This window comes from Corythoichthys intestinalis, chromosome 12 (genome assembly GCF_030265065.1).
Source record: "Corythoichthys intestinalis isolate RoL2023-P3 chromosome 12, ASM3026506v1, whole genome shotgun sequence".
Classification (NCBI taxonomy): domain Eukaryota; kingdom Metazoa; phylum Chordata; class Actinopteri; order Syngnathiformes; family Syngnathidae; genus Corythoichthys; species Corythoichthys intestinalis.
In genome coordinates this window covers 37,957,266-37,971,388 of record NC_080406.1, presented here as the reverse complement: position 1 = coordinate 37,971,388, position 14,123 = coordinate 37,957,266, and the positions used below count along the sequence as shown (strand labels likewise).

General features: G+C 38.9%; 1 protein-coding gene across 2 annotated transcripts in view; it reads right to left on the bottom strand.

The window, feature by feature from the left end:
* LOC130927578 (neuropilin-2-like) overlaps positions 1-14,123 on the bottom strand; it is a 191,337-nt gene that overhangs the window by 39,457 nt on the left and 137,757 nt on the right. For both annotated transcript variants that reach the window (XM_057853518.1, XM_057853517.1), the window contains exons 12-13: positions 8,479-8,553; positions 5,756-5,920 (exon numbers count right to left, since the gene is read on the bottom strand). In XM_057853518.1, coding sequence (XP_057709501.1) covers positions 5,756-5,920; positions 8,479-8,553 — 240 coding nt within the window. The remainder of the gene's footprint in view (positions 1-5,755; positions 5,921-8,478; positions 8,554-14,123) is intronic.

Sequence of the window (14,123 nt, the reverse complement as noted above, 5' to 3'; positions counted from 1 at the left end):
ATTATTGGACGCTAAATATAACTCCTAGCATTAGCATAGCATTCGCGTTAGCATTAGCTCCAGAATGGTGATCGTCCCCTTTAGACTGAACAGTCTAAAGCAGGGCCACTTGGCTTTTCTGGTCAGTAAGTCTAAACTCTACACGATGATAACTCAAAAAGCTCTGACAATTTTTTTTACATACAGTAATGCTCGTAGCTTCTAGGTAGGTTTAATTGAAAGTAATTAGGGCTGTCAAACGATTAAAATTTTTAATCGAGTTAATTACAGCTTAAAAATTAATTAATCGTAATTAATCGCAATTAATCGCAATTCAAACCATCTATAAAATATGCCATATTTTTCTGTAAATTATTGTTGGAATGGAAAGATAAGACACGAGATGGATATATACATTCAACATACAGTACATAAGGACTATTTGTTTATTATAACAATATATCAACAAGATGGCATTAACATTATTAACATTCTGTTAAAGCGATCCATGGATAGAAAGACTTGTAGTTCTTAATAGAAAAATGTTGTACAAGTTAGAGAAATTTTATATTAAAACCCCTCTTAATGTTTTCGTTTTAATAAAATTTATAAAATTTTCAATCAAAAAATAAACTAGTAGCCCGCCATTGTTGATGTCAATAATTACTTACTCAATGCTCATGGATGCCTATAAAATCAGTCGCACCCAAGCGCCAGCAGAGAGCGGCAAAACTCCATAAAACACAACAAGTGAGCGTTTCAGTGTGTACTGTCATTTGAAACTCTGAGCGGGGCATCTGCGTTAATTGCGTTAAATATTTTAACGTGATTAATTAAAAAAAATAATTAACGCCCGTTAACGCGATAATTTTGACAGCCCTAAAAGTAATGTATTGTTTTTCCTGCTGAGCGGATTATCATCACTAGGGTTGTTCCGATAATGTTTTTTTGCTCCCGATCCGATCCCGATCGTTTTAGTTTGAGTATCCGCCAATCCCGATATTTCCCGATCCGATTGCTTTTTTTTTGCTCCCGATTCAATTCCAATCATTCCCGATAATTTTTCCCGATCATATACATTTTGGCAATGCATTAAGAAAAAAATGAATAAAACTCGGATGAATATATACATTCAACATACAGTAACATAAGTACTGTATTTGTTTATTATGACAATAAATCCTAAAGATGGCATTTACATTATTAACATTCTTTCTGTGAGAGGGATCCACGGATAGAAAGACTTGTGACTTTGTATATTGTGACTAAATATTGCCATCTAGTGTATTTGTTGAGCTTTCAGTAAATGATACTGTAGACATGCCCAAATGCATGATGGGAAGTGGAACCATGACTGTGCGTAGTGCTATCAATTGATATATCTTCTCTGCGTTGGGAAATAATATAAGGTGTTAAGAAAAAGATCAATCGCTACCTTGCTTCCCCACGTTGCATCCCATGATATTTCTAATAGTAGGGAGAGGAATTGTAAGGCTTTAGCCAATTAATAAAGGTTTCCAAAATTCACTCTACTCATTTTACGCTGCCTTTTATCTCTCTATATAGGTAAAACGGCGCCGTTACAGACTGAGTGCGACAATGCGTGAGTAGGTCGTGCAGCCCGTGCATTAATTGCGTTAAATATCTTAACGTGATACATTTTTCAAAAAATTAATTACTGCCGTTATTGGGATAAATTTGATAACCCTACCTTAAGCCTAAACTAAAGACTCTGGAAGAGTGTAACATATTATCTCTGTAACGTTAAATACAATTAGAAAAAGATTTAATTAAAAAAAATCCATCCATCCATCCATTATCTTCCGTTTATTCCGGGGTTGGGTCGCGGGGGCACCAGCTTCAGCAGGGAAGCCCAGACTTCCCTCTCCCCAGCCACTTCAGCCAGCTCCTCCCGCGGGATTCCAAGGCGTTCCCAGGCCAGCCATGCGACATAGTCTCTCCAGCGTGTCCTGGGTCGACCCCGGGGCCTCCCGCCGGTGGGACATGCCCGGAACACCTCTCCAGGGAGGCGTCCAGGAGGCATCCGAACCAGATGCCCGAGCCACCTCAACTGGCTCCTCTCAACGCGGAGGAGTAGCGGCTCAACACCAAGCCCCTCCCGGATGACCGAGCTTCTCACCCGATCTCTAAGGGAGAGCCCGGACACCCTGCGGAGGAAACTCATTTCGGCCGCTTGTATCCGGGATCTTGTTCTTTCGGTCATGACCCACACCTCGTGACCATAGGTGAGGGTAGGAACGTAGATCGACCGGTAAATCGAGAGCTTCGCCTTTTGGCTCAGCTCCTTCTTCACCACAACGGACCGGTGCAGAGTTCGCATCACTGCAGACGCTGCACCGATCCGCCTATCAATCTCCCGCTCCCTCCTACCCTAACTGGTGAACAAGAATTTTTTTTTTAAAAAGGCATGGCCGATATTTTTTTTGCCGATTCCGATACTTTGAAAATGACGTGATCGGACCCGATCGATCGGCATGCCTATCGATCAGGACATCTCTAGTCATCACAAAGTTGGCGTTGTCCTTAAAGATGCTACAATATGTGCTCCTCTGTCTATGTTAATTAGAAATTGTTGGAAAACTATTTTTGGACGAAACCTTTTGAATTTTACAGACGAAAACATTTTGAGTAGTTTGACTAAAACTAGAAAAAATTTGTATGAGATTTAGTCGATTAAAACTAGACGAAGATGATAACATTTTCTAATGACTAAAATCTGACTAATGACCAATAAGATTAAAAGGACTACCAAAAACAACACTGGTGGCAGCCAATACGAGTTAAATTTTGGGTATTTCACGTCATTTCCTGTTGGTTTTTGGTCACTTCCTTTGCCTGTTAAGGCATTTACGGGTCACTTCCTGTTGATTTTTGGGCATTTACGGGTTACTTCCTATTGGTTTTGGGTAACTGAAAAGAAAGGGACTCAGTAATGTCCCCAAATGAATAGGAAGTGACCCAAAATCAACAAGAAGTAAACCTGAACCATCTTTCATTCATTTTTTATTAAATTCACACTTCCTCATCTCTGCATATTCCTGCCCATCTCCAGAAAACGGCGTAATGGCGACAACTCAAGTCACTGACGTACGCTGAGGTTGCAGACAACGTACCGTGTAATATATATTAATCCTAAACTCTCATATTTAGTGCCCAGCCATTAATAAAACAAATACTTATCATTAGACTTTTTACGGCAGACTACTGTGATTTCCCTGGCATTAAACACATCGCTGGGAATGTAATACTTACTGCAATTTTCCATTAAATTTAAGATTATTATCCAGATTTTTTAATTAAAGACATTTAAAGACTACTATATAAGGATGCGCGGGAACCCTGTTTAAGTGCTGTCAATAGCTGCCAATGTTAAAAGGGGGTATACTTTTTTAGATCCACTGTATTGCAGGTCTATTAATTACATATTTTGGACAAGTTCATTTATTCAAGCTGTAGCTCAATTCAAAAACTGTTTGCCTTGGCCATGTACAGTAATTACTCAGATATTCATATTTCCATTTTCAAGTTTGAGGGGACACCCTGTACTTTTCTTGCAATTACGAAACAAGTGGGATCTATCTCCTGCGTCACATTCAATCATGTTCTTCTTCAGCACTCATTTCACAGCCATTTTTAAATTAATGCCAAGGTCAGATCTACGAGTAGCCAGACATGAGTAATCAGACTTTCAGTCACTCGTGTGAACTTTGCTATAATAATTATGTGCTGACACAATTACAGGGCAAAATAGTGTTCAGGTCTGAAAAGGCGAGATAAGACTACCCGAGAGGGCTGACACCTATTCGACCTAAAGCAATTCAAAGCAAATGTATTAGGTGTTTCAAATTGATATCCTAGTCAGTGGCAGTGAGTGGCTTTTAACTGCTTTTTTTTTTTTTTTTTTACACTCCTTTCTTTTGCTTTTCAATTATAGGCATGTCTACCGTGGAGAGTTTCTTTCTATGAAAATCTCACCGGGTTATAAAATTCAGTCATGGCCTATCTGAGATCAAAAGGATCCTTTTCTGAGCTCGGTTTTGTTCAGGTCGGAGCTTTCTCTTTTTAAAGCCGCTAAAAGAGCTTTCAGTGACAAGTGCAGGGTTTTTGATCTGACAGCTAGCAGACGGGCTGCTGTGCACATGTGGCTGTAGAACAAGACTTAATGTCATGTTGCTGTCAAACAGGAAACTTTCTCTCCCGCTCTCTATTACAGTCAAATTTACTTTTTCATAAACTGGCACATTCCGAAAAGCTTAAACACACATGCTTGTCTGTTCGCCAAGGAGCTGTGCAGTCAAGCTCAAAGTGTTCGGCTTTGATACACAAACAGAAAGCCTCGGTATATGGCAAGGTCATGTCTGCGTGTGGGAGGGGGCTCTCGAGTGTTCAGACCCACCTAGAGTGGTTAAATATGTGTGTTTGTGTCTGCGAGAAGCCTCGGGGAGAGCCGGAGAGCTAAGACTGCACTTCTGTCAGAGCCATCATCTGATTTATCTGACCGCAGTGGGCTCCTGGTGTGTGCGTCACAGACAGTACTGGAAGTATTGCACATGTGTGTCGCCATTGGAAGGCGACATTCGGGATTTTTTTTTTAACCTGTCCTGTTCAGCTGCTTGACACGGAGAATGAGAATCTGAGTGTCCTATTGGTCTGAACTGTTTTAATGTATCACATGGGAGTAGTGCTGCTACGATTAATCGATTAACTCGATAAATTCGATTAGAAAAAAGCTTCGAATCAAATTTTGCTGCTTTGATTATTCGTTTGATTAGAGTGGCATTGGAAATGGTTTGTTTTGAAAGTGTTTACATTTCGTTTTAATGAGTTGAGTGGATTCACTGCGCTTGAGTGGCAACAGTGAATATGACATAGCTAATTTAACATGGCTGAATCCAGCTGTTCCCCGTTAAGACCAACTTAAGGTAAGTTTTTGTTTGAGCGAATATGTTTTTAATGCATTCGTAATTTAGTTTATAGGTATATTTAGCCGTTTTTTTTTTTTTTTTTTGGTGGGAATATGTGTTTGAACGATTTGTTAAGAAAAATGTTTAAAAAAAAAAAAAAAGTTAGCATTTTATAGCATTTAAGATAGCGGACTTTTGCTTTGCAAGTTAGCCAATTGTTCTTATGTTGTAGGTAGACCGTCATTTATGCATTTTTTTTATACCGTTTAAGGCTAAGCTTAGGTATTTTATTTTTAAATGAAAGTGCAACTCTGCATAGTTTGAAGAAACACCTGGGAATTTTATTTTGTATTCGCATTTAATGCAAACATAGCAAACATTTGTTTTAAATCTCCTCAAATTTATTCTGCAACGCATGAAATGTTCCTAATCCGACAACTCGATTATTCAAACTAACTAGGGAATAGATTAATCGAATACTATTAATTGAGTATGATATTCTCCCATTGTGATGATTATTCATTTTATTTCATGTATTAGGAAAAAGCAGCGAGCAGGTAGGGGTTATTGGGGGGACGAGGGGGGGGGGCAGAAAGGAAAATAGAAAAGGAGAGAGAGACAGAAGAACAAACAACGACAACAAAAAATACATTCAACGACATTTGGGCTTTCTTAACTCATTGATTGCGTTAGATGTCCAATAAATTTTGATTGGGACTGTTGGCAGCTAATAATCGTTCATATTACAAACAAATATGTCCCCAAAAGGAAGAGCTTTGCAATTAATTTATACATGAAAATATCCTTTGTGTACTTGTTCGAAAGCATATGCCACACATGTAAGTACTCACTCTCTGATCCCAGTGTTAAATCCAGCCTGGTTTCATGAGGGCCATGCCCCGCAGCGCTGCTCCCAGCGGTGTGCAAGGACCAGCTGACGCCTGATTGGGGATCGGCAGACCAGCCGCACAAGCTCTGTTCAAAGTCGCACACCGACCACAGCGATGGAGTGGTGGCTGCAAAACACAGACAGACGACTTCAATTTTTGCAAATTATCTCTTGCTACTATATGAAGCGTCAGTTTGAAAACCCACAGCTGATTCAGACAAATTTTGCACAAAAATGATGGAAGGATAATTATTTATGCAGGCAATAATCGTCAAGATTTGACGGTTTCATAACATCAAACGAGTGCACTGTAAAGATTGAAGATATCAGTGCTCATAAGATTATATTATCACATTTCAATAAACTGAGACTAGCACCAATGTTTCACTAAAACAGCGAAAGAAAGTGGATGATGAAGGAACTGATATAAAACGTATAATTTTAAAAAATGTATGAGATTTAACTAATTCACTGCCATTGAAAGTGAAAGATGTCAAATCCATTTGAACTAGGATGGCTTCATTAAATGATCATCTACCATTACGATTGACGGCGATACATGTCCAATCCATTATGAGTAGGATTTGGCATTGCTTGAATTTGAACGGTTCCAATTCCACGTTTCGTTTCGGGTTCAAAAAGATTCTCGATTCCGATTCTTTTAATAGGAAGGGTAAAAAAAAAAAATCATAGTTTATATTAATTTCTTAACCTCACCATTATTTTTTTAATTATATGAACTTTCAATTAACTTTGCTATGAATTTCTCAGGGGGCTATTTTTAACTTGAAGTATATAAATATCAGTCTTTGAACTTGGAATATGAGGAAGTTTCTTTCCACAGGAGTGCACTTTCACAAAAATGTTTATTTTTAAAAATTTACGGAGAAAACATTTACATATATTCTTTCGCCTATGTTTGCGTGTCTTATGCTGCAGGCATTTATTGTATTGCATCGTTTGTTTTAGGTGGTATTTCTACAAGTTAGTTAAGGGCTGCAGGCGGGGAGTGTTCTGTCCCTTGGTCTTAAATTGACTACTTTTTAAGTTTGATGTCTTTCTAAACTGAAATATTGGTCATTCGTCCTCAAGATGTCACTATTGCAACTCCGGACTCTACAGTTTTTCTTTGGTTTAGCTACGTGCCCCTAGTGGTGACTAACTAGAAGAGGCAGGGAAAACATTACTTAGAAATGAATCCTTAGGTTTACAGATGCTACACACTTCCTCTGCACTACACATCATTGGGAACCCTTGATAAAACAAAATATGTAAGTTTGCAGGTTTTAACAGAGGGTCTGATATCATTTTGGTGTGTTTATTCTGTTACTTTGTTGTCATTTATGTGAAGCGAGGCAACACGTTTTTGTGCTAAGCTAAATTAGCCACTTCATATGATTTGCTCATAACAGAGCTAGTTTTTAATGTGGCTTCTTCTTCGTGGTGTTTGGCAGATATTTTTCTGGTCGGCGGTCAGGGCATCGAAACTTAGAATCGAAATAAAAAAATTCGAACGGTTCCGTGAGAACTGGAGTGTTAGTCTCGGATCCCATCAATGCTCGATGCCCAACCCTAATTTGGGGTTCAGTCAGTTCATACATAAATTATGTTATATACTGTTTATATTGCAGGAATCGGGGACTAGTTACTGATATTTAATTGCAAAATCTTTAGAAATAAAAATAAAACGACATCTCCTTTTTTTATTTTATTTTATTTATATACATATTTTAAATGAATTTTTTTTAAATAGGTGAGAGTTTTTCCTATTTTTAGTTTATTTAAAATGTAAATATATACTATATAAATAATATATAAGGAAAAAAACTTCTTTTCCCCCCATTTTCCAATGTTTTGATTTTTTTTTTTTTTTTTTAAAGTAAGAGAAATGTTTAAAAATTAAAAAGTGAATAAATAGGAAACTTTACTATGATATATAATTACAAATTTTTACTATTTGTCTTCTAATTTCAAACATTTTTAATTTAATAAAAAGGGAAAATCCTACTGAACATATATATATATATATTTTTGTTTCGTTTTGTTTTTAACGTAGGAAATGTAATAAACAAATAAATTAATGAAATAAATAGGAGACTACTTACTATTAACTCTTTAGCTGCCATTGACGGTGATAGACATCCAATCCATTTTGACTGGGTAGGCTAGTGGCGAATAATTGCTGCCAACCCTCTCAATCAAACGACTATCACCGTCAATGGTAGCCAATGAGTTAATAATTTAAATTGCAGTAACAGAACAGTAGAAGGGTTGTTGATCTGTTACTTTAGTTTCAGAGTTGTAAATGCTAAATTTACTGTGTAGTCAATGCAAAAGTAGTTCATTTTTGGACTGGTTCCTTTCTTACCGTCAGTGGCAGCCAACGAGTTAATAGTGTCTAATATAACATTATCCAGTAGGATTACTTGCTGGAAATGAAGCAATCTCTGTCATATTCATCAAAAAGCTGTAGGTGTGTGAGTGCAAGAGAAAGGATGTGAGGTCTGCTGGCTGTGAGATCCTATTTTCACTCACGCAGAGCTTCATCAGGGACTTTTGTATCCAACAGACTTCAAAAGCCTAAAGAGCCAGTGGTGTACAATGAAATCAGCAGATTGACCTTAAGAGCGGAGCCTCATGTGCGGGTTGTTTGAATGTAAAGTGTGTGTGTGTGTGTGTCTTTACCAGGTCTCATTGCTGCAGTGGACTGTTCCACCCTTGGCAGTGTGGGGGTCGCTGTGTCAGGCATAGTAGTTGTTTCTGGGAGAGAAAAAAAACAAAACAGATGTAAAAATGTAAATAGTACAACTCGCAGTAGTGTATTACATAACACTAACTAATAATATTTACAATTGAGCACTACTACCACTCATTTATTTGTTGTAATAATGTTTAACCTAAAGTGTGTGTACAAGTACATTCCTTGTTGTGCTTGACAGAAGCAAGACTGAAGTTTTATTGCTGCGCTCTTCAATGTAGGGCTGACGTCTGGACTAGCCACCCGCACACATTATATGATAGATGCGGCACTCACGACGACCTCGGTGTCAGCGGGTTTATGATAAATCAAAGAGTGGTGCAAACACCAACACATCAGTTGGGCTTTCTCAGGAGTCAACATTCTGGCCGGGATAACCACTTTTCCACGGCTGCTTCTTTAAACACTCGCCAAATGTTTAACCTGCAGTCGCATATACACCAATGTAAGGTCTACATTTGTTTATCTGGATCCTTTCACTGAGTTATTTTCAGGAAAGTGCTGTCTCTTATCTTCTGTCTTTACCTCACCAGTTTTTGAGTGCAAAACTCACACCAGTACACAGCAATACAGACACAAGTGTAAACTATTTCTTTCTGTCCTCCCTGAGGAATGCTGAATGTCATCTGGATGTATCGTTGATTTGTGTCTGACCCGCTGTCTGCTGTGGTCTGATGGCAATTTTGTTGGTTGACTTTGCAAGAAACTTTTTATCACTCCTATGATAATTTCTTGAACCTTTACTTCCACTTACATTTATATCTAATAGTCTTTATTACATTCTTATTATTTGATCATAGTAACAACATAATTGTAAATTCCCAAGAAGCTTGTCACCTTTGGTTTAACTGGCTCCACCCACCGATTCATACATCCAATCACACTCAGGTATCAGAACTGTAAAAACTTGCCTGTATATGTGTAACACACTTAAAAACAGGGTTTGACTGTTGGTAGACAGAGAAAGTATAGTTCCATATTTCTCTTTCGGTCTCTCTCGCTCATTTTTTAAAATTGAACTCACTGGCTGCCATTGACGGCACTACAAGTCCAAATCTGTTCTGAACGGCAAGCCATTGATGTGGATTCCAATCCCAGACTCAGAGACCAGGAATGGTGAATGTTTGTATTTAATAAGTACAACAAAGGGAGCACGCCAAAAATTGCGAGTAAAACAAATTACAGTGGTACCCCTACATACAAAATTAATTCGTTCCATGACCTTGTTTGTAAGTCAAAATGGTCGTATGTTGAGGAGGATTTTCCAATAAGAATACATTATAATTCCATTAATTTGTTCTACAATCCGAAAACCTACACTAAATCCTTAATAGATGCTGTCGGTACTATTGCAAATAGCAATTACACAGAGAAAAAGAAATAAATTATGAATGAAAATCATCATAATAATAATATAATAATAGAACTAATACCTGTGATAATGTAATGAATCGGGTTCTAATTTTGCGGCTGTGTTTTGTGTCGTGTACCTGAATGCACCGCGTGGCTGACTTGACAGAGTGAGAGAGGACTTTTTACTTTGGCGACTTTTTGGCGATGTCACCTTTACTTATAAACACTGGTGAACAGAGGTTGGAGGAGGACCGTCGAGATTGTAGAAATTCTACGGCCGGATTGTCGAGCCAGTTCACTGGTGTGCACACCACGCTGATATTTTTCTATCATTTCCATCTTCATTTCAATGGTAAGCGTCACCTTTTTCCTTTTTTTCACCAACTGCACTAACATTCTTGGAACCCATTTTGATTTCTCTCACAAGAAAATCTGCCGTGCGTCTGTCTTGTGGGAAAACAAAGAAACTGCGGCACTGTCGTAGATCGTCGTATTTCGAGCATGTCGTCGGATGTAGAGAGAAATGGCGAGTCAAATTTTACGTCGGATGTCGAAAAGATCATATGTCGAAGTACCACTGTAGAACTGAGGGAGCATGCCAGAAAACGCGAATATAACAAAGTACAAAAATCTGAATACAAAGTCCAATAGGGCACAAAAGTAAAAAATGATCAAACTCGGACAAAACCGTAGAAACGTCGGGAAGCACGAAGATGATGAGGCACACACAGCGGTAAGCAAGCCAAGTAAGCCAGCAATAGTCCCACACTTGCAGATGGTGACAGGTGTCCTTAAATATTGAGCGTTCCCTTGTGGCACAGGTGTGTCGCATGGCCCCACCCATCCGGCTAAACTAGGTGCTGAATGAAAAAAAAAAGGAACTGAAAACGCACACAAACATGACAACTTCATTTTGACTGGGGGGACTGGAAGCGAAAAATTGCTGCCAGCCCTTCCAGTTAAAATTAATTGGATGTCTAGCACGGTCAATGGAGCCAAACAGTTCAAATGTCGCCTTCACCCTGCTCTGTAATACATTAGTCTTTCGTGTCGTCACTCTTGAATGTCTATCAGCGCCAGTGGCACTAGAGCGAATGAAATAAATAATAAAACTCGCTTCACATTTAACCATTAAAAACAATCCAAACAATCCAACTGATTATTACATTGTGGCAGATGAATAGAAAGCAAATGTGGGAGCTTGCAAGCATATCGCTTCAAAAGACTTCATTCTATCAATCCCAACGTGTTTCATCCCCAGATGTGGCCGATTTGACCAAACATCCTCTTTTGCCTGGACACGTCCACTTTTCACATCTTGTCCGGGGCGTTCGACGGGGTTTTATAAATTCTTGAAAATGTCTGGTTTTCATGATTTTTCATGGGACCAATTAGCTTGTGTTGAAATTGACTGACGCTTTGCACAGAATACTACAGCACTGTGCTGCCTGTGACATGTTCCCAGAGAGCGTGCCCAGTTGTTAAGACTTTTATTATGATCAATACATACATAATCAAATGCTCATGTACCCAAAAGAGTAATTCTACTTTGGATACAAATTTGCGCATGCGTTCACAGTCACAGACTGGCTTTATCATGGCGTCAGCTATAAATTATCATTCACAAACAAACCTTCGACACGACAGGAGCTCACATGCTATCGATATGTATACTTGCTAAACTTCTCGGCATCTGTTGACTTCTGTCGGAGCTTTGTACTGGAGTGATCTGTAAAATCCCATTTGGTGTCACATCGTTGCGCTGCCGATGATTGTAAACTTTTATAACAATGTTTGATCTTACCTCAGCTACCGGTGCATGCTAATAGCATTTGATTAGACTCCTCAAGTGTTAATATACACGAAAGTGTCCTTTCCATTCTATCCATATGTGGCGACTGTCACACCTCCCCCCTATGTTTTATTCCAACACATTGTCAACGATAGCAAGGCTAATGGCTAGAAATCCGAGCAACTATCAAACAGCGCCACGGTGCCAAGCAAGCTTAAACTTCATCTCCAAACGAAACATCCGTCATTTCAGAACAACTTGATGCACTAGCCTTCGTGAAAACACATAGAAACAGGCACCTTTTTTGAGAAAAACTACAAAGGTAAATGAGAAAGCCCTCAAAGCCAGTTGCCTTGTTGCTGAACTTGTTGCTTAATCCAAAAAGTCCCCGAAGATAGCACAGAGACATTAATACTACCTGCCTGCAAAGCCACTGTCACCGAGATGTTCGGCCCTGATGTGGTTAAAGACATTGCTAAATAAGGGTGTCAACAATAATCGATGCAGCGATGCATCCCGATGCGGGGCATGGACGATTCGATTCGATGCGGGCAACAAGCTGAATCAATTCAGCGCATTTTAAAATATATAAGTACGTTCAAAAATCTTCCCTGCGCAATTCCGGTGATGCAATGGATTTGGTTTCCCCATTTGTATTATTATTCTCATGTTTCATTTTTTTACACACCGCATAACTCTGGTCAAGTTTCCCACCAACCTCGTAGAAGCCAAAATGTCTCCAGATGTCTGCTTTCAATGTCTTTCTCTGCTTCAGCCATTGTTATGTATGTCCTATTTCTCTGCTCTCTCGATTAGAGCTTAGTTCGGGCCTAAAAAATCCAGCCCGACCAGTCCCCGGCCCGCGTGTATTAAAGGAACACCATGCACGAACTCCACGATGTCCTGCTTAACACGAAGAGGTGCAGCCTTCGAAACAAATGATAATAACAATGTGTGACTAATATCATCTTTTAGGCCAGTACAGTTTTTAAAATGCCTGCTCAGCGTCAAGGTGCCAGTCTTTCTGCTCTCGTAAGAGAGCAACGCGCGCGCCATATTTGTTGCATTTGGCAAGGCCGACACAATTTTCTGTATGCATCTTCCACTATCAATTTAAATCCTTTCCACACATCACTCGTGGATTCTTGCCTTTTCAATCCCCCCGTCTTTAGTTTGCTTTTCGCCTCTTGGTGTTTTATATTGAAATTCGAAAAGGAAAGTAGTGCTCTCGCGGAGAGCACTAGAGCGCGAGGGGAAGATTAAAAGGAGGGCGGGGTCACGGCGTTCATGTGCGCAACCTATGCACTGGCTCAACTGCGACTCATGTTTGGGATTACCAAAGTGCCTTTTCTCTGTTTTTTTTTCCCAATTTATTTATTTTATAACAAATATTCCTTAGTTTAACATCCATACATCGTTTTAGTTTACAAATATATATTTATTTTAAAAAAGTTAGCGAGAGAGAAGTCCGGCCAGACCCGACCCTGACTGGACTACTTTTCCATTGGTCTGCATTATATTATTATTATTACATATATATTTTTGTATGTTTTTACTGTTCGATTATTTTTTTAGGAATAATAAAGCCTGTTGAGTAACTTCTGAGAATTTGAATTTGTGTGTTTGGTCATATATTATATGGCTATAATTTTTAAAAAATAAAACGTTTTTTCTATCCAGATGGAGGAGGCACACTTTAAATAGATTAAAGTGATATAGGTATCTTTGAGTGACGTTTGAGTAAAATTCAAGTACCTCGAGGCCGGGCCGAGTGTCCCCTTTTTTTCTGAAATCAAAATATGGTCACCCTAGATTTCATACAATTGCATATCAGCACCTTTCTCAAAGTGGAAGAGTGAAAATGTATCGGAGCAAAGCAGAAAATACAGTATATAGATATAAAAAGTTAAATTAAACTCACTGAAACAAATTACTGAAACATGACAAGCTTAAGAAGCGATTTTGTCCTGTAACATAAATACCTAAACATGCAGGGGCAGGTGAATTGTCACACACCGGATCAGATATTAAACAGGATAAGTTGCTCCCGGCAACTGACATTAAGCTCTTTTAATTTGGTGCCCTTTACCTCTGTAATTAGCCCCCTGTGAGGAGGGGAAAGAGGAAGTGAGCACAGGGAAGGGCAGACAGACATGAAGACATGAAAGACACATAAGCATTCAAGTTTACCACAGTCACCTTGCAAATTAATGACCACACGCAGCGTTTGTCATGACGATTCTCTAGCTCTGCTCGATTTAGTTCCCAAGACAGCAATCTGTTTTTGCTAGCTTTACCGTACCCTTTCCCATAAACAGGTTGCATTCCAATTCTGCAGGAAATATGACAACTGTATTATTTGCTGTCTTTTTTTCCCCCTCTCTTTTGGATTCCAATAATCATCCTGTGAGTAGAGCCCATTGAACA